The sequence below is a fragment of the Melospiza georgiana genome, chromosome 18 (genome assembly GCF_028018845.1).
Source record: "Melospiza georgiana isolate bMelGeo1 chromosome 18, bMelGeo1.pri, whole genome shotgun sequence".
Classification (NCBI taxonomy): domain Eukaryota; kingdom Metazoa; phylum Chordata; class Aves; order Passeriformes; family Passerellidae; genus Melospiza; species Melospiza georgiana.
The window spans coordinates 12,902,837-12,922,524 of record NC_080447.1 but is presented as its reverse complement, the minus strand read 5'-3'; the positions used below and the strand labels follow the sequence as shown (position 1 = coordinate 12,922,524).

The 19,688-nt window shown below is 61.8% G+C and overlaps 2 protein-coding genes across 4 annotated transcripts; both read left to right on the top strand.

Annotated features, from left to right (window-relative positions):
- The first annotated feature begins 400 nt into the window (after positions 1-400).
- On the top strand, positions 401-8,244 carry PES1 (pescadillo ribosomal biogenesis factor 1). Its single transcript, XM_058037058.1, has 15 exons — positions 401-450; positions 801-880; positions 1,162-1,315; positions 1,391-1,500; positions 2,187-2,358; positions 3,961-4,050; positions 5,179-5,295; positions 5,419-5,496; positions 5,839-5,928; positions 6,073-6,203; positions 6,332-6,457; positions 6,552-6,736; positions 6,822-6,997; positions 7,359-7,526; positions 7,777-8,244. The coding sequence occupies exons 1-15, from the start codon at positions 427-429 to the stop codon at positions 7,861-7,863; spliced, it is 1,788 nt and encodes a 595-aa protein (XP_057893041.1). The 5' UTR covers positions 401-426; the 3' UTR covers positions 7,864-8,244.
- A 2,985-nt stretch (positions 8,245-11,229) lies between these two features.
- On the top strand, positions 11,230-17,618 carry GAL3ST1 (galactose-3-O-sulfotransferase 1). Of its 3 annotated transcripts, none has more exons than XM_058036975.1 (3): positions 11,230-11,386; positions 14,097-14,230; positions 15,475-17,618. In XM_058036975.1, the coding sequence occupies exons 2-3, from the start codon at positions 14,106-14,108 to the stop codon at positions 16,616-16,618; spliced, it is 1,269 nt and encodes a 422-aa protein (XP_057892958.1). In that variant the 5' UTR covers positions 11,230-11,386; positions 14,097-14,105; the 3' UTR covers positions 16,619-17,618. The 3 variants fall into 3 exon arrangements, with proteins under 3 accessions (XP_057892958.1, XP_057892957.1, XP_057892956.1); XM_058036974.1 differs by lacking the exon at positions 11,230-11,386 and adding an exon at positions 12,663-12,865; XM_058036973.1 differs by lacking the exon at positions 11,230-11,386 and adding an exon at positions 12,898-12,972.
- Positions 17,619-19,688: the final 2,070 nt, after the last annotated feature.

Here is a 19,688-nt window from a genome sequence, read left to right as displayed (position 1 = left end):
GTGGCACTGCCTCGTTGTATCCCGACATGCCCTGCGCAGCCCCGCCCCGGTACCTCCCGGCATGCCCCGCGCTACTATGCCTCGCTATATCCCGACATGCCTCGTGGCTCCCTGCCTCGCTATATCCCGGCATGCCCCGCGCGGCACCGCAATATCCCAGTGCGCTCTGCGCCTCAGGACCCCTCCTGCTAGGGCTCCGGGCTGCCCGCGGCGCGCCTGGCTGAGCCCCCGCTGCCGCCTGCCCCGGCCCGCCCTGTGCCCGCTTTGCTCTCGGTGCCCGCTTTGCTCTCGGTGCTCACGCCGCGCTCGGTGCCCGCGCGGGGCCGCTCCCGTGTGCGCAGGCCCGGCGGCGGGCGCGGGCGGGCGGCGGGCAGCTCGGGGTCCTGCGCTGCGCGGGCACGTGGCGGCGGCGGCGGCGCGGGGGCCATGGGCGGGCTGGAGAAGAAGAAGGTACCGGGCCCTGCCCGCCCTCCGTTCGCCGCCCGGAGCCTCCCCGGGCCGTCCCTCCTTCCCCCCTCCCTGCCCTCTCCGTGCCCCCCGGTGCCGCTCCCCCGGTGCCGCCGCTCCGGCCGCGCCGTGCCCCTGCAGCCCTCCCTGGCGGCGCTGCTCGCTCCCTCTCCCGGTGCCCGGTTCCGCTGCTGCCCCCGCGCTGGCCGTGCCCGGTGCCCCCTTCCAGCCCCCCATGCCCCCGTTCCCGTCCCTGCTCCCTCTCCGCTCCCGGGGTTCCCGGTGGCCCCGGGCCGGTTGCGGGGCTCCCCTCCGCCCCCCCGAGCTCTCCCAACGCCGCCGTCTCTCCGCAGTACGAGCGCGGAGCCGCCACCAACTACATCACCCGCAACCGGGCGCGGAAGAAGCTGCAGCTGAGCCTGCCCGACTTCAGGTGCGGCCCTTGCGGTGCCCCCCGCACCCCTTCACCCCTTCCTGCGAACCCTCCGGTGCCCCGAGCTCCCCCGGTGCCACCCAGGGCACCGAAGGCCGGTGGGGCCCGCTGTGGGTTTGGGACGGCCGAGCTGCTCCCCGAGCGCTCTCCCTGTCCCCGCAGCTGCCCCGGGTTCAGGCTGCCGAGTTTGGGGCTCCCCCTGCATGGGAGGGCTCTGGGCTGGCCCAGGGGACACAGAGCAGCCGTGACGCCCCTGTCCCAGCATTGTCCCTTGTCCCCAGGCGTCTCTGCATCCTCAAGGGGATTTACCCCCACGAGCCCAAGCACAAGAAGAAGGTGAACAAGGGCTCCACGGCCCCCAGGACCTTCTACCTGCTCAAGGACATCAAATTCCTGCTCCATGAGCCCATTGTCAACAAATTCCGGGAGTACAAGGTGAGTGTCCCCCCCGAGGGGCCCCCGGGGGGCTGTCCTGGCCCACAGAGCCCCCATGTCCCCCTGTCCCCACAGGTGTTTGTCAGGAAGCTGCGCAAGGCCTACGGCAAGAGCAAGTGGGGCACCGTGGAGAGGCTGAAGGACAACAAACCCACCTACAAACTCGACCACATCGTCAAGGAGAGGTGAGGCAGCCCTGGCTGAGCCTCCTGCAGCAGCCAGCCCTGGGCTCAGCACTGCAGGGACCTGGAGCTGCTGGGGAGAGCCCAGAGGAGGCACCAGAGATGCTGCAAGGGCTGGAGCCAGGCTGGGAGAGCTGGGGCTGCCCCTGGATCCCTGGCAGTGCCCAAGGCCAGGCTGGACATTGGGGCTGGGAGCAGCCTGGGACAGTGGGAGGTGTCCCTGCCATGGCAGGGGTGGCACTGGGTGGGATTTAGGGTCCCTTCCAACCCATCCTGGGATTCTCTGGTCTTTCACCATGTCCATCCCTCTCTGGGAATCCACCTCATGTGCAGTTTCTGGATTTATTGGTGGAATTTTGTGTTTCTGGGCTGGAGAAGAAGGAATGAGAGAGGAGCCAGCCATCCTGGGTGGCTCCAGGAGAGCACAGGGAGCTCCCTGCTCTCCCTGTGGGGTGCTTTCCTCAGGGGGCTGATGAAGGGTTAAAGCTGCCAAGGCTCTGAGGAGGGAGGAAGCCCCATAACCATGCTGAATGAGGCTGTTCCCTCACTCTGTGTGTGCCCTGCTGGCATGAGCAGCTGGATGCTCCACAGCTCCCATTCCTTCCTCCTCCTGGCTCTCCCCCAGCCCCAGCAGCCTGTGCAGGGCTCTGGGGCTGGCACTGACCCCCGTGTCCCCCCCCTGGGCACAGGTACCCCACGTTTGTGGACGCCCTGCGGGACCTGGACGATGCCCTGTCCATGTGCTTCCTGTTCTCCACCTTCCCCCGCACGGGCAAGTGCCACGTGCAGACCGTGCAGCTGTGCCGGCGCCTGGCCGTGGAGTTCCAGAACTTCGTCATCGCCTCCCGCTCCCTGCGCAAGGTGGGCCCGGGGACAGCCAGCCTGCCTGGGGACACTGCGGGGACAGGGCAGGGGGACAGGGCAGGGGGACACTGCGGGGACAGGGCAGGGGGACACTGCGGGGACAGCCGGCCCTGCCTGGGGACACTGTGGGGACAGGGCAGGGGGACACTGCGGGGACAGCCAGCCTGCCTGGGGACACGGCGGGGACAGCCAGCCCTGCCTGGGGACACTGCGGGGACAGCCGGCCTGCTTGGGGACACTGCAGGGACAGCCAGCCTGCCTGGGGACACTGCGGGGACAGGGCAGGGGGACACTGCGGGGACAGGGCAGGGGGACACTGCGGGGACAGCCGGCCTGCCTGGGGACACTGCGGGGACAGGGCAGGGGGACACTGCGGGGACACAGGGCAGGGGGACACTGCGGGGACAGCCGGCCCTGCCTGGGGACACTGCAGGGACAGCCGGCCCTGCCTGGGGACACGGCGGGGACAGCCAGCCTGCCTGGGGACACTGCGGGGACAGGGCAGGGGGACACTGCGGGGACACAGGGCAGGGGGACACTGTGGGGACAGGGCAGGGGGACACTGCGGGGACAGCCGGCCCTGCCTGGGGACACTGCGGGGACAGGGCAGGGGGACACTGTGGGGACAGCCAGCCCTGCCTGGGGACACTGCGGGGACAGGGCAGGGGGACACTGCAGGGACAGCCGGCCCTGCCTGGGGACACTGCGGGGACAGGGCAGGGGGACACTGGGGCCACAGGGCAGGGGGACACTGTGGGGACAGCCAGCCCTGCCGGGAGACACCAGGGGGACAGGGCAGGGGGACACTGAGGGGTCAGGGCAGGGGGACACTGTGGGGACACTCAGTCCTGCCTGGGGACAGGGCAGGGGGACACTGGGGTGTCGGGTCAGGGATCCCATTGGGGTGTCAGGTAACAGATCCCACTGGGGTGTCAGAGCAGGGATCCCACTGGATTATGGGCTCACACATCCCACTGAGGGGATCAGGGCAGGGGGACACTGCAATGTCGGGTCACTGATCCCACCAGGGGGACACGGCAGGGATCCCACTGGGATGCCAGGGCAGGGATATTGTGACAGTGTTCACAGGGGTCTTAGGATGAGGGAAGAGATGAGGATCTGACTCCATGTTTCAGGAGGTTTGATTTATTATTTTATGATATATATTATATTAAAACTATACTAAAAGAGTAAAAGAAAGGATTTCATCAGAAGGCTGGCTAAGCATAGAAAAGAAATTACTGACTGACTGAGACAGTCTGAACAGCTGGACTGTGATTGGCCATTAATTAGAAACAATCACATGAGACCAATCCCAGATGCACCTGTTGCATCCCACAGCAGCAGATAATCATTGTTTACATTTTGTTCCTGAGGCCTCTCAGCTTCTCAGGAGCAAAAATCCTAAGGAAAGGATTTTCCATAAAAGATGTCTGTGTCAGGATCCCACTGGGGTGCCAGGGCAGGGATCCCACTGGATTATTGGGTCACACATCCCACTGGGATCTGAGGAACCTCCTGCCAGGGGCAGGGTGACAGTGACAGTGACACAGCAGCATTCCTCCTGCTGAGCCCGTGCTCTGTCCTCTGTCCTGCCAGGTGTTCCTCTCCATCAAGGGCATCTACTACCAGGCAGAGGTGCTGGGGCAGCCCATCACCTGGGTCACCCCCTACGCCTTCGCCCACGACGTGAGTACCTGGGGAGAGCCCGGGGATCACCGAGGGGTGAGGGACTGTCCCGTGGCACATGGGACACACACATCACAGGGCCTGGCTGCAGAGGCACGTGGGGACACAGCCAGCTGTCACCTCAGGATCCCCGGGGCTGCCGGTGCCAATCTCCCAGTCATTCATATGTCTCCAATCATTAATGTGCTCCTTTATCAGCCATTAAAGATTAACCTGTGCGAGCAGAGGGAAGGGATGAGTCAGACCTGCAGCCTCCCCAAAGGGATTCTGCAGTGTCTCCAGGGCATGGGGTTGCTTCCCCTTAGCCTTGGCAGGAGCTCACAGGCACAGCAGGGCCCTCTTCATTCCCTCCCAGCATTTCCAGGGCTGAGCACAGTTGGGTTGAGGTTTTGTGTTTTTATGGTTCTGAATCAATAGAACCCTGGAATGTTATCAGTTGGAAAGGACCTTAAAGCCCATCCCATTCCACCCCTGCCATGGCAGGGACACCTCCCACTGTCCCAGGCTGCTCCCAGCCCCAGTGTCCAGCCTGGCCTTGGGCACTGCCAGGGATCCAGGATGGGCACCCTGTGCCAGGGCCTGCCCACCCTGCCAGGGAACAATTCCCAATTCCCAATATCCCATCCATCCCTGCCCTCTGGCAGTGGGAAGCCATTCCCCTTGTCCTACTCTTGTCCAGCTCTGCTGTGCCCTGCACTCTTCACCTTGAAGAGTTGGAGTCCCTGGACCAAACCCCGAGGTCCCCATCCATGATGGGATGAAGTGTTCCATGTATCCAGGCACAAGGAGGGATGGCAGCAGGACCCTGGGGGAAACCTGCAGAGCTCTCCCTGCCCAGGGTCTGGTGGTGGCTGTGACATCTCTGCACTTGGGGCATGTTTAGGTTGGTTTTCAAGGAATGGCTTTTTCTCCCGAGGCTGCCAGAGCTCCAGGAGCCTTTGGGCAGCACTGCCAGGGATGGACAGGGTGGGGTTGTTGGGGGTCTGGGCAGGGACAGGGGCTGGGCTGGATGATCCCTATGGGTCCCTTCCCAAATGGGAGTATTGTGTGATCCTTCTCCCTGTGGGTGGGATGGGTCCTTGTGCAGGGGGGTCCTTTATCCCTGTGTCCCATCCCGTGTGCTGGCAGCACCCCACAGACGTGGATTACCGGGTCATGGCCACCTTCACCGAGTTCTACACCACCCTCCTGGGCTTCGTCAACTTCCGCCTCTACCAGTCCCTGAACCTGCTGTACCCCCCCAAGGTGAGGCCACCCCGGGGTCACTGTGTCCCACCCTGCGGTGGCAGCAACCCAGATTGGTGGAAATGAGAGATTTTTGGGATATCTGTGTTTGGGAGCTGCCTCCTCACCCCTTTTCCTCCCCAGATTGACACCCAGAGTGAGGATGAGCTGAAGCCTGCAGAGGGCAAGGAGTATGCCATGGATTCAGAGAGCTACCTGGAGGTGAGGGACACTGCTGGCGTTGTGACCTGTGGGGACACTGTGTGGCATTCATGTCCTGCTCACAGCCCTCCTGGCGTGGCACTGAAGGACAGAGCCAGATCCCTGCAGGGTGGAGGGCGCTGATCCCAAACTCCGTGTTCCTGTAGGGCAGAGCTGGGCTCGGCCTCAGGCACCACCAGCCTCCCCCTGCATGGCCAGGGACCCCCCAGAGCCCCATGCTGGGGATGGGGCCGGGAGGAGCTGAATTCTGTCCAGGCCCTGGCTCTTCCAGCCTCTTGCTCTGAGAAATCCCCTTCCCCCGTTCCCAGCCCCTGGATGTGGCTCTGTGTCCTCTCCCTGCAGAGACTCTCGGCTCTGAGCTCCAGCCTGGCCCGGGCAGTGGCTCCAGCCCATGAGGACGAGGTGGAGATGGATGAATTCCCAGTGGAGGGGGTAAGACCCTGGTGGGGGGCTCATCCCTGGCCTTGGGGGAGCCTGGCCTGTGCCTAGGCTGGCAGCTTGGGCACAGTTCCTGAAACCCCTGGTGGCCGAGGGAGCTGTGTGTGGGGAGGAGGCTGAGGGCTTTGCTCTGAGCAGGAGACAGCAGAGCTGATGGATGCCAAGAAGAAGGAGCAGGAGGCTCTGGAGAAGCACAAGAAGCTCTTTGAGGGGCTGCGCTTCTTCCTCAACAGGGAGGTGCCCCGGGAGCCGCTGGCCTTCGTCATCCGGTGCGTGGGGGCAGCCCTGGCCTCCCCCTCTGGCGGGACTTTGGGGCCAGGTCACCCAATGTCCTGTGGGTGAGGTGACCCTGAGGGTCCCACCTGCCCGTCTGACTCCTTGGTGGCGTTGCCCACAGGTGCTTTGGTGGCCAGGTGTCCTGGGACAAGTCCCTGTGCATCGGTGCCACCTACGACGCCAGCGACCCGTCCATCACCCACCACATCATCGACCGGCCCCGCCTGGACAAGCAGGTGGTTGGCAGGTGCGTGGGGCAGGGGGGCCCTGCCCACAGCAGCCATGCCAGAGCTGTCCCGCGGGCTCCAGAGGCTCAGGTGTGTCCCCTCTGCCCCACCCAGGTACTACCTGCAGCCCCAGTGGGTTTTTGACTCGGTCAATGCCAAGCTGTGCCTGCCCGTGGCCGATTATTTCCCCGGGCTCCTGCTGCCCCCGCACCTCTCGCCCTTCGTGACGGAGAAGGAGGGTGACTACGTCCCTCCCGAGAAGCTGAAGCTGCTGGCCCTGCAGAGGGGAGAGAATCCAGGTGCTGGGAGCCCCCAGAGGCGTTTGGGAGCTGGGCTGTGCCTGCTGCGGAGCATCCCAAGGGTAACGATGGTGTCTCTTTGTAGAGGAAGAGAGTGAAGAGGAGGAGGAGGAGGAAGAAGAGGAGGAAGAGGACGGTGACAATGACAAAGAAGAGGAGGAAGAGGAAGATGAGTCTGAGAAAGAAGAGGAGATGAAATTACAGAAGATGGAAGAGCAAAAGATGGAAGAGCAGAAGACTCAGAGCACGCAAAGCAAAAAGGTGGGAGCCCATGGAGGCAGCCCCGGTGTTGCTGTCCCTGCTGAGGGGTGTCCCTGTCCTGGCACCACTGGGATGCTCAGTCATGGAATGGTTGGGGTTGGGAGGGGCCTTAGAGCTCATCTTGTTCCAGCCTCTGCCATGGGCAGGGACACCTCCCGCTGTCCCAGGTTGCTCCAAGCCCAGCCTGGAACACTCCCAGGGGTGCTCCTGGCCCCCCACTCACAAGCTGCAGCTGCCATCCCTGTCGGGGCCTGGCTGTGAGGGCTGTGGCTCTCCCTGGCCCGCAGTGGAAGGGCTGGAAATGCCTTTCCCCAGGGAAGGAGGGGGTTCCCGGTGTCCTGAGCTGCCTGGCTCCCCACAGGTGCTCCCTGTGAAGGTGACAGCGGGGAAGGTGCGGCTGGAGGACAAGCAGCGCCTGGAGCAGGAGCAGCAGCAGGAGGAGAAGCGCTTGGCCATCATGATGATGAAGAAGAGGGAGAAGTACCTGTACAAGAAGATCATGTTCGGGAAGAAGCGCAAAATCCGCGAGGTACGGAGGCTGGGCCCTCACCTCATCCAAACCCACTCGTTCCTTCTGCTCCTCCCTGTCCCTGGTGAAGAGTTGAGGTCCCTGCCAATGTCCCCAGGCGGGCAGAGCTCCCTGTGTCCCCTCCCTGGATCCCAGCCCCGATCCCGGTCCTGTGGGGCCCGTCCTCCACGTGCAGCTGGAGCTTGGGTGGGTCTGAGGGCTCGCAGCCCCTGTCGTGCTCTGACTGGGGGTCTCGGGGGTCTCTCCCCAGGCCAACAAACTGGCTGAGAAGAGGAAAGCCCACGACGCAGCCCTCAAGGAGCAGAAGAAGAAGAACAAGAAGGCGCGGCAAGCGTGACAGGGCCGGGGGCTCCTTGATGGTTTTCCACTCTTGCTTTTGGGTGGAAAACCCCTGGCTTTGCTGCTGGGGCAGAAATGCTGTGTTTGAAGCATTTCCCATCTGTAAATCCACCTGCTGCTCTGCCTTTGCCCCACTCCCCTCTGCGGAGTCGGTGTTACAAGGACTGTCCTCTCCCTGCTGGTGCCACCTCTGTGTGAGGAAGAGGAGGCCAAGGAGAGCTCTGGGGTCGTTCCATGTGAATTTGCACAGCCCTGGCTGCTGGAGCCTGGCTCCCAGAGCTCCCTGGGGCAGAGGAGTGTGGAGCCCAGAGCTCCTTCCCAGTGTCCACACAGAAAACCATATTCCCCTGTATTTTTAATTAAAGAAGGTGATGCTTTTCTGGTGGTGTTTGTTGTCTGCTCCTTCTGCCTGGGTGTGGGGGAGGCCCCTCAGGAGGTGATGTGGAGATCCACGGCTGGTGCCAGGGTTGCTGGTCCTGCTGGATGTGTTCCTGGCACCAGCAGTTACCTGTCAGTCCTGGGTTTTCCCCCCAAAACACCTTGGAGGCACCACAGCTGGGGACAAGGTGTCTCATGGGGTTTATGGGCACACCTTTGTCCCCAAATGTGGTGAAGGCTCTGTCTCGAGAATTTTTGGAGGACACCACTGGCATTGCTGTGGGGACATAGAGGATCTGGAGAGAGACACCCCCTGGAAGGGAGTGAGCTCAGACAGAAGAGCTGGAAACACCCAGACTTTGAGATTTTATTTCTTTTTAGTTTCTTTTCCTGAATTTTTCCCTTTTTTTTTTTTTTATTTTCTATTTTATTTAAGTGCTTTTTATCTTTTTACTGTTTCCATTCTTCCTGTTTTCCATTTTTCTCTTTTTCGTTTGTTCTTTTCTATCTTTTCCCTTTTATTCCTTTTTATTTTTTATTTTTCCCCTTCACTCATTCCCCTGCTTTTTCTCCCCCTTTTTTTTTTACCTCCTTCCCCCTCTTTTCTTTTTATTTATATAATTTTTTTTCCCATTTCAGAGGGTTGGAAGGCTTTTCCGTTTGTTTTCATCGTTTTCTCCTTGCTTTCCCCTCTCCCAGGAGGAGCAGGACCAACCCCTCCCCCTCCTTTTTTTTTACCTCCTTCCCCCTCTTTTTTTTTTTTTTTTCTTTATATATTTTTTTTTTCCCATTTCAGAGGGTTGGAAGGCTTTCCGTTTGTTTTCATCGTTTTCTCCTTGCTTTCCCCTCTCCCAGGAGGAGCAGCACCAACCCCTGGGGCAGCCCCAGGGCTGGGGTTCCCTCAGAGCAGGAGAGCCCGAACGGGGCCTTAAACCTTGGGAGCTCCTGGCCCAAACAAACAAATCCTGACCCCAAACAAACAAACCCCAGGTTCTAAACAAACCAACCCCAGCCCCAAACAAACCAACCCCAGCCCCAAACAAGCAAATCCCAGCCCCAAACAAACCAACCCTGGTTCCAAACAAACCCCAGTTCCCAAATCCCAGCCCCAGGCCTCACTCCCAGGCCAGGCTGAGGGCCTGGGCCGGCCAGGCAGGGCCGGTGCCAGTGGGCACAGACCGGTACGGCTGCCCAGCACCTCCCCAGCCCATAAAGGCTGTGTCCAGCCAAGTGTGACCCCTCAGCATTGTCACCCTCAGCCTCCTCACCCAATCTTGAGGATCCGCAGCTCCCTCAGGATCCACGGCTCCGGCCATCACGGCTCTCAGTGAGTGCTGCTGTGTAGCCCCAAATCTGGGAGGGACAGGGACAGGGGTGGGTGTGAGGTGGTGGAGCCCTCCTGGTCACTCTGTGGGACATTGTGGATGTGGAGATTGGGGGGTTGCAGCTTCCCAGCTCGCTCACATCCATCCCCCAGGCTGTCAGCATTCCATGGCTGAGCTGCCACATACCGGCCACTGCAGCTCTCTTCTGGCTGCAAACCCTTTCTTTACTACCCATTCCCCAGAAAATGAGAAACCTGGAAATACTTTGTGACCCATTCAAAAAAAAAAACAAAAACAAAAAAACGGGGGGGAAACCTTCACAATCCATCCCCTCAAAAACACAGGGGAAACCTGGAATCCCTTCATAACCCACCTGCAAAAAGGGGGAAATCTGGTGTCCTTCTGTGACACATCCCAAAAAAAAGGGAGAAACCGGGAACTGGGTGAGGTGCCCTGCAGAGGAAGGGAGGGATAGTTCCACAGCAAATCCTGTGACTGTGATAAATGGTCTTCATCCCTCCTGTTACAATGATGATGATGGTAATGAAAACTGAGGTGTTTTGGCTTTTCTTGATCCAGGAGGGTTCCCTGTGCAGGTTACCCTGGTGTGGGAACTGATGAGGCCAGGCAGGATGGGGCAAGAGCTGCCAGCTCACTGCAAGGTGATATCCTCAAATCCTTTAGGGACAAGCTCTGAACCCCAAACACCTCCAACAGGGATGGTGAGCCCCAGGCATGGCCAAGGGGGTCACCCCTTGCTTGGGGCCCCAATGCTGACGCCACCTCTGTTAGTGAGAGAGACTAAGGCCAGCAGGAAGAGCCAAGGCTGCATCCAGGAACACAAGAGCCCCTTTTTCACCCTGCCACATGCAGGGTGATGGACCAGCGACAGGGCTGAGCCCTCCTGGTGCAGCCAGGGCACCCTCTGGGCACCCAGTTGGCCACTGCGACAAGAGGAGCGTGGAAAGGCTGGTGGCACGGTGGTTGTCCCACACTTGTCACACCAAGGTTGGAGATGCTGGAATATTGCTGTCATTAAGGCCATAAATCCATGGAAACATAGTGGGAGGGAGGAAAGAGGGCGGGGAAGCTGCGGGAGAATGAAGGGGAGCCGATGGTGCGTGGCCAGGGTGCCCCGGGGAGCAGGGGGCTGGGCCGGGGTGCGGGAGCTCCCCAAACCCCGGTGAGCTCCGGCTGAGGGAGGTGACAGCCAGGCCAGGAGCCGTCCTGTGGGACCGGGAGGAGGAGGAGGACGACGGTGGCTGCCGAGAGGTGGGTGCGGCCGCCCAGGGCCAGCCATGGTCACCCAGGGCTGTGGGGCCACGCCGGGCTGGTGGCAGGGAGCCGAGGGGCCGGCAGCGGGGCCCGCGGGGACAATGTCCCCGTTGAGGCCGCGGTCACAGATGGAGACAAATGTCCCCGTTGTTCGCGGCACGGGCTGAATGGCTCCTCTGTGCCCCGGCAGTGGGTGGGGGCCGGGTGCCTTGGGGTGGCCGCAGGCACCCAGGGCCGGCCCCGGGGAGCCGGGCAGTGCCCGGCCGCAGCCCCGCGTCCCCCGCCAGCCGCTCCCACTGCTGTCCCCTTCCCCCTTGCCAGGCCGGAGACCCAGGGCCGCGATCCCGGTGATGCCATAAACGGCGCCGTGCAGCGGGGAGGCTTTGGAAAAGCCGGCATTTGCGGGGAGCTGCCCGGGAAGAGCTTATTCCATGTCGGAGCAGCATCGGCACCCCCGCCCCGTGCCGCCCGCTCCCCCGGCACCCCGGTCAGCGCAGGAGAGCAGAGGCACGGCCCAGCGCCTGCGGTGCGGGACAGGAAAAGGTGATGGATACTGGGGGGTGAGGGGGTGCTTGGAGGGTGGCAGGATGGGGAGGGGGCAGCACGATGCTCGTTGGGTTGCTTGGGAGGCAGTGGGATGCTGAGGGGGGCCACAGGATGATAAAGAGGTAGTGTGATGCTTGAGGGGATGTTGGAATGCCTGGAGGGTGTTGGGGTGCTGGGGGGCAGCGGGATGCTCAGGAAGCAGCTCTATGGGGCAGGATGATGAGGGGAATTGTGTACCCATGGGGCACAGAGGGGACAGGGGGGTAGGAAGCAGCATGCCCGTGTGGGATGGGGCCTGTGGAAAACAGCATGTCCACGGATTTGTGGGATCAGGAGCAAGCAGGTGCATGCGCCTTGTGTATGGCAGGGGCTTGGCCCTATTAAAAAAATGGATGCTGTAGGGAAAGCCCAAAAGCCAACTGGGGTGCCCCCAGGGAGATAGGGAGCTGCTGGGACACGGAGAGGGGCCTGCAGGGCTGGGTGGCCTGGCCTGGCCTGGCCCAGCCTGGCCCAGGGGTACCCCTTGAGGAAATGGTGGGTGCAGCCGTGCTCTCCAGCTGGGCATCTCAGCCGGCTGGCGCCACGGGCACACCCCACCCGTGGGAGCCCCAGGAGAACACCCAGTGCACCACTCTCTCCTAACGAGCTATTAATAATTAAGCTGCTCACTCAAGGCAAAGTCAATAGAATATTTGGCTGGGGAGTGTTTGCCAGAACCACCCGTGGGAGGCAGGCAGAGTGGAGCGAGGCATCCCCTTGGCATCCCACAGCTCTGGAATTCGGTGCCGTGTGGTCCTGGGGGCCTGGTGGGGTCCCATAGGGATCTATCAGGATCCATTGGGACCCATCTGGACTCACTGGGATCCATTGGGACTTATCAGAGGGGTTTATGGTGCCATTTCACTCTCTCCTGTGGAGCTGGTGCCAGCAAAGCTGGTGCCAACTTTGCTCCCTCTTGGCAGCACCCACAAAAGTGGGTGTCTCCCCAGCCCTCTCAATGGGCCAGTGGCTTTTCCAGGTGGTGCCAGGCGGTGACTGCGATGGAATCACAGGCACCGACCGTGTAAAGCCGAACTCCAGCTGCTCCTGGAGCCGTCTGGCATTCCCACCCACACGGTGCTTTTGGGATACTGTCAGAGCCACCTGCTCCCCCCGTGGTGACACCGTGCACCCCCCCTCGCACATGAAAACCATTCGGGAAGAGGCTGGATGCACCAGCCCGGCCTGATCCAGCGGTCCCGGCTCCAGGGGAAGTGGGGGGCACCTGGATGAGCTTTTGGGGTGCCCCTGTGGCAGCTCCCCCCCTGCCCGCGGCGCTGTGCCCAGCGCCGGCCGCAGCCCGGGGCTCCGGTTGCATTTTCCATTCATTATTCATCGAGCTGGAAATCTCGGCGGCACGAGGCGATCCGAGCCGGGGGGGCCGGAGCGGGGGAGCGGCGGCAGCGGCGGCGCCCCGGGATCACCGCGGGGCCGGGGGTGAGCCGGGAGCGGGGGGCTCCGGGGCTGGGATGCGCCGGGCTGCGACCCGCGGCTCGTGGCAGCGGGGTTTCACCCCGCAGGGATATCCGCGGGAGCTCTGAGGCGTGAGGGGGCGATGCGAGGCGGGGGTGGGGGGCCGGGGGGTGTTTTTGGGGGTGTAACGCAGTGGGAGCGCAGCCAGCCTTGGCCGGGGGGCTCCGGAGGATGTGGAGCAGCGGGAACAGCGGGAGCAGCGGAGGCTGGGGCGGGCAGGTGATGCTGCTCCCGCCGCTAAATGGGGGTGCAGGGCCGGGGGGCTCAGCCCCCAGCTCGGGGGGGCTCCGGGGAGCGGAGCTCTGCTGTGGAGGGCTGCGGTCACGGGTGCCGTGTCCCCGTGTCCCCGCGTCCCCGCGTCCTGCCGCAGGGGACGGCGCTGCTGCAATGCGGTGTCACAGTGAGGGTGACCCCCGTGTCCCGGGAGGAGGGAGGGGACAGGGACGGGGACACGGGGGGAGCGCTGGGGAGGGGGCAGCGGGCACAGGGGCTCTGTGAGCGTGTGTGTGTGTGTGTGTGTGAGTGAGCATGGCTGATGTGTGTGCACATTTTGTGTGCGTATGAATGTACGCATTGAGGGCTGTGTGTCCTGGCGCACACGAGGGGACGGGGGTGTCTGTGTGTGCCCTCTGTGTGTTTTGTGTGTTTGGGGATGCCATGCTGCCTGCACCCCTCTGTCCCCAGTTCCGTGTCCCTGGCCCCCACCTGGGGCTGCTGAGTCCCCCAGTGCTGCTGGCAGGGCTGAGAGGCCGCATTGGGAGGGTACTGCAGCACCCAAACCATCCCGAGCTGCTGCAGCTCCTGCTCTGGCCTGCAGATTTTCCTGGGCAAATGGATCCCAGCACCCTCAGGGAGCGCCTGCTGGTGCTGGTGGTGTCCCAGTGGAGAATGGCCTCTCTGTCCCCCAGCTGCCCACTCTGCCCCTGGGCTCTCCATGGCTCCCCTTTCCCCCAGTCCCAGCCCTGCAGCCTCTCCCACCCTAGGAGTCACTCGGTTTTCCCAGGGCGGGCAAAGGTTGGCAGGGCGGGCAGAGCCGCTGGGCCCGTGCCACAGATGTGTTGTGGATCACGCCAGGCACCAGTGGGATGCTTTCCTGGGATTTTCCGTGCCTGTGACACGTCCACGTGCCTCGCTGGAGCCACACACCCCCAGTGCCCGTGTCCCTGGCACCATCGTCTCTCCTCTCTGGCTGCAGGTGACCAGGATGCTGTGGCATGGGAAGCCCTGGAGGTCCATGTGCAAGGGGCTGGTCCTGGGGACCCTCCTGACCAGCTTCATGTTGCTGCTCTACTCCTACGCCGTCCCCCCGCTGCAAGTCAGCGTCACTGAGTGAGTCTGGGGTCCCCGCGTGCCCCCCTGCAGCTCGGCCTCCCTGTTCCACACCAGGAACCCCCAGCTGGACATGGGGGACATGGAGATGGCCCTGGGGCTTTCCAGGCCCTGGTGGCTTCACACCAAGATGTCCCCTTCCTGCAGTTCCCAACTCCTGGCAGGGCTGGGGACACCGTGGGGCACTCAGTGCTCCTGGGTGGAAAGGGGAGGGAAAGAGAGAGGAGAGAGGAGAGAGGAGAGATGAGAGTGGAGAGGGGAGAGGACTCAAGTCTCAGATTCTTTCACTGCTCCACAGTGCTCAGCTCCTGCCCGTGCTGCCTGTCATCAAATTAATCTCCAAGCTTGTAAACAAGGTCCACGTGCCTCACAAACCTGGCGCTGTTGGGTGGGGATCCTCATCAAGGATCACTTTGGCAAGTTGATTACAGGTGTCCAAAGTCACTTGTCTCCGTGTGCTCTGCTCGCTGCCTCAGGCAGCTCAGATAAGGTCCCTTGTGTCCTCACATGTCCCTTCAGGGCCCATGAACTCATCTGTGGGGCCAGGCTCTGGAATTATTTCCCTTTTTGCTGGGAGCTGAATCTTTCTTGGATCCCACAAGGTGCTGAGGGGTGCCAGAGCTCCACAGATCCCTTGAGGGGTTTGTGACTCCTGTAAAGGGTTGAGAGCTCCCAGACCTCCTCCATGGAGGAGTTCATGACTCTGTGAGGAGTTCATGACTTCTATAAGGGGTTGAGAGGTCCCTGGCCTCCCCCATGGATCCTACAAGGGATTGAGAACTCCCAGGCCTCCCCCATGGATCGTACAAAGAGCTGAGAGCTTGCTTGCCCCCCTGCACAAATCCAGGGTTGAGAGCTCCCAAGCCTCCTCCATAGCTCCCCTCTCAATCCAGGGTTGAGAGCTTTCATACCCCATAAAAATATTATCAGGTCCTCTCCATGGAGTTGTGACCTTGGAGAGCTCTCCTTGATGCACTTTTTGGCATCACCTCCTCCAGGACCACCGTGGCCATGCCCATGGAGACCCCCTGCTCTATTTCCATTTCCAGAACCCATTCCCAGGCACAGCACCTGTCCCCAGGTCCAACACCCATTCTCAGGTTCAGCATATATTCCCAAGATCCAGCACTTATTCCCAGGTCCAGAACCCATCCCCAGATCCAGCTCCACCAGCACAGAATATCCCAAATCCTTCTAAGTGCCAGTGCCCCTCACCATGGTGCTCCACCTCTTCTCTCACCCAGGATCCCCGTGCCCTTCTCCTGCTCCTCCCACCTGGCCCAGGCCCCATCCCTGTCCAACAGCTCGGGCAGCACCTCGGGGTGGAGCTGCCGGCCCAAGCTCAACGTCATGTTCATGAAGACCCACAAGACCGCCAGCAGCACCATCCTCAACATCCTCTTCCGCTTCGGGGAGAAGCACCGCCTGAAATTCGCCTTCCCCAACGGCCGCAACGACTTCTACTACCCATCCTTCTTCGAGCGCAGCCAGGTGCAGCACTACCGGCCCGGGGTGTGCTTCAACATCATCTGCAACCACATGCGCTTCCACTACGAGGAGGTGCGCAAGCTCCTGCCGCCCGACGCCACCTTCGTCACCGTGCTGCGGGACCCCGCGTACCTCTTCGAGTCCTCCTTCCACTACTTCGGGCCCGTCATCCCCCTCACCTGGAAGATCACCGGGGAGGACAAGCTGGACGAGTTCCTCCGGGACCCCCAGCACTACTACGACCCCAACGGGTTCAACGCTCACTACCTCCAAAACCTCCTGTTCTTCGACTTCGGCTACGACAGCAGCATGGACGCCAACAGCCCGCTGGTGGAGGAGCACATCCGGGAGATCGACCGCCGCTTCCACCTCGTCATGTTGCTCGAGTACTTTGACGAGTCGCTGGTGCTGCTCAAGGACCTGCTGTGCTGGCAGCTGGAGGACGTCCTCTACTTCAAGCTCAACGCCCGCAAGGGCTCCACGGTGTCGCGGCTGACCCCGGAGCTGTACGAGCAGGCGACCGCCTGGAACCTGATTGACGCCAAGCTCTACCGCTACTTCAATGCCACCTTTTGGCGCAAGGTGGAGGCCTACGGGAGGGAGAGGATGGCCAGGGACGTGGCCGAGCTGCAGAGGGAGAACAAGAAGATGACCGGCATCTGCATCGACGGGGGACATGCCGTGGACGCCAGCGCCATCCAGGAGTCCTCCATGCAGCCCTGGCAGCCCCTGGGGGAGAAGACCATCCTGGGGTACAACTTGAAGAAGAAGATCAGCAAGAAGCACCAGAAGCTGTGCCGCAAGATGCTGACACCAGAAATCCAGTACCTGACTGACCTGGGGGCCAACCTCTGGATCACCAAGCTATGGAGCCACGTGCGGGACTTCCTCAAGTGGTAGGGGCTGGCGGGTCCCCTGCTTCCCTGGGGAAGAACCAGGTGCTTTCGTTTTTGTTACTCATGGTTCTCTTGGTTTGGAACTGGCTGGAGGCTCTGGAGCCCAGGAACTTTTGGGGGGACCCTCCATCACTTTCCTGCAGAGCCCCAGCTTGGGCAGGAGAGTGGAGACTCTGCCTCCGTCAGTGGAGTCAAGGGCTGGGGGCCCAGGGGTGGTGTTTTCCTGCAGGATCCACTTATTCCTTCCCCATGGAAAAGCTGGAGGAGGGATTTATGAAGGATGTGGCTTCGTCACAGCGGGAGCAGGACATCCATCACCAGGTTGCTGGGTGCAGGCAGGGATGTGCTGGGACAGCAGTGCTAGAGGGTTTCCCTTGTCCAGGGTGGGCAGAGATGCCCACAGGGAACCCAGCCCTCCAGGAGCTCCTCAAATCACCCCACTGAGCCCTGGTTTTGGGGTGTGGGAATGTCAGAACCTGCTGCACTGCCTCAGCCCTTGGGTATGATGAGTGCAGCATGTTCTCAGCCCACAGCAGCTAGGCTGTGACCTAGAGGCACCCGGAGCCATTTGGAGATTGGAAAACCCATCCCAAAAGCCCCGGACTTTATCAACAGTCCCCGTGGCACAGGGCACACCCTCACTGCCCCCCATCGTCCCAGTTAGAGGAGCCCGTGGTCCTGGTCCCCACAGGGGACATCCCAAAAGGCCAACAGGGTCTGGTGACAACTGGTGTGGGGAGGAGATGGGAGTGGGTGCAGTGGGACTGTCCCCATGATGCCATCCAGGGCACAGTGGGGATGCTGGGGCCAGGGGCCATCCCCAGTGCCCACCCTGCCTTGGGGACAAACCTCGTGCGTCCCAGCTGGGCTGGATGACACCGGTGACACCACGTCCCACTGAGAGTGGCCCTGGCTGGGCACAGAGGTGGCACCTGTGGCTGAGCCACCCCCTAGCAAAGGGACCCCCATTGTCCCCCTACCTGTGTTCAGCTCCTTCTGTAAAAACCAGAAATAAAAAAATAATTTACTTTTGTAATATCATTGTATATTTGGTAGTTTTGGATATAAGGATGGTCCAGCTGGTCTCCAGCCATCTCCTCCTCTGAGATGGGATGGATGAGGTGAGGATGTTCTCACAGCCACAGCAGGATGCTCAGCCAGTCCCTGCTCCTTCTGGGAGCTCCCCAGGGTCCTGGCACCACTGTCCCCTTCAGTCCTGGGGTGGAGGGCATTGTGTCCCCCAGGCAGTGCTGAGGAATGAGACCCTCAGTGTGAATGGGGTGCCTGGATCTATCCCAGTGTCTCTGCTGAGTGTGGGGGACACCCCCATGGTGTGCAGGTGCCCCCAGGAAGGTCTGCTGGCTTCACAGGGACAGCAGAGCCATGGGACCTGCCATCCCTGGTGACACAAACCACTGGTGCCACCATGTTCCAGCTCTGCTGCTGGTGGGGAGCACCCCATTTCAGGGGTGGCCATGGGACTTGCACTGGGTCTTCTCCACGCTCCCTCTGCAGCCAGGCCACCAGGTCAGCCCACTCAGAGGAGACTGTGGGGGGTGTTGGGGCTGTGATGGGGACACCTGAGGCAGGCAGGACCCAGGGACACGAGCACTTCACCAGGTCTCTGTTCTGGCTGTGGCCAAGCTGCTGCTCCCAGGTGGTGTTCCTCTCCAGCAGAGCTATGATGGGACAAGGAGGGGTGCTGGGGACTGGGACTCTCTGGTGGCACCAGGATCAGCCATGGGATCCTGACAATGGTGGGGTCCAAACTGGGGTGGGCTTAAGAACCTTGAGGTGGGACCAGGGACGTCCAAGGGACCGAGGCTGAGTGATGGGACCGGGCCACGTGGTGACCTGGGATCTGCTTGGATCAGCACAAGGACATGGTGGGAGCAGCACCATGCACAGGACCAGGACTGACTGGTGGGCATGGGACCTTGTGGTGGGATCTGCACCTTGCTGAGGACCAGGACCACAACAATGGCATGGGAGGCCCAGCATCACACCTGGGACCAGGACTAACTGGTGGGTATGGGATCATGCTCAGGACCACCTGCAGGACCAGTCTGAGTGGTGGCACTGGGGCCGTGGATGCAATGGGGACTGGAAGATGGGCACAGGCTCTTGTGGTGGGGCAGGGAAGGTGTGAGAGGTGGGACCAGCCCCAGGTGTGGGGCTGCTGATGGCTGCAGAGACCCAGCAAAGCCCCCAGCCCCACCAGTGCCAGCTGGGAGCCATTGACACCCAGCCCCAAGCCCATAAAGAGCCCCAGCTGGTGGGGTGGAGATGCTGCTCACTGGGGATGGAGCTGTGCTTGTTGGTGCTTCTGTGTGGGGCTGTGCTGGAGGTGCCGGGTGACTGGGGCTGGGATCCCCCTTCATTCCTCCCACTGGCTGTCCTGGGAGAGGTGGGTGTCCCTTGCTTTGCCCAGTGCTGGCTCCTGATGGTCACCTGGGGGCTGGCCAGGGTAGAGGAGCCTTCCTAAAATGACCCCAAGCTCTGAGGGTTGGGGCAAGGGGCTGCCAGGAGCTCCCCTGAGGTCCCAGCAGGGCTGGTGGGTCCTGCTTGGGGTGAGGGGGATCACAGGCCCTGGTGGGGCCTGTGGCTGCTGGCTGTGGTGTCCCACCCCATGAGCAGCTCCTGTCCCCAGCCCTGGGCAGGGTCACAGTGCTGGGAATGCTCCTGGTGCATTCCTGTGGTGCAGGTGGGGAAAGAGGAGCCCCTGATGTGCTCCTGGGTGCTCTACGTGCCTTTGTGCTGCTGTCCCCAACAAGTCCTGGGGACACCTGAGGACCTGGATGTCCCTGCTCTGTCTGGGACATGCTACTGCTGGCTCAGCCCTTCCCTTGCAGGGACCACCATGGCTCCAGCTGCCTCAGAGCCCCCTGGTCATATGATGACAGCTCCAGCGATGCCCTCAGGCATGGGGACAGGGAGGGTTCCTGCTCACCCCCATTCTGAGGAGCCCATCCTGAACTTCACCTTGAGGCTCCTGGATGGTGAGGGCAGGAAAACACTGGGGGTGAGACCATGGGAGGGGTCCAGCCAAGACCCAGGGCTCAACCAGCAGCAGT

What these genes read in the sequence shown, in the direction of transcription:
- GAL3ST1 (XM_058036975.1), top strand. Translation starts at nt 14,106, where the DNA reads ATGCTGTGGCATGGGAAGCCCTGGAGGTCCATGTGCAAGGGGCTGGTC. An exon ending in CTGCAAGTCAGCGTCACTGA is followed by an intron (nt 14,231 to 15,474) that starts GTGAGTCTGGGG and finishes TCTCTCACCCAG; the next exon opens with GATCCCCGTGCCCTTCTCCT.
- PES1 (XM_058037058.1), top strand. Translation starts at nt 427, where the DNA reads ATGGGCGGGCTGGAGAAGAAGAAG. An exon ending in CTGAGCCTGCCCGACTTCAG is followed by an intron (nt 881 to 1,161) that starts GTGCGGCCCTTG and finishes CCTTGTCCCCAG; the next exon opens with GCGTCTCTGCATCCTCAAGG. An exon ending in CCGCTGGCCTTCGTCATCCG is followed by an intron (nt 6,204 to 6,331) that starts GTGCGTGGGGGC and finishes CGTTGCCCACAG; the next exon opens with GTGCTTTGGTGGCCAGGTGT.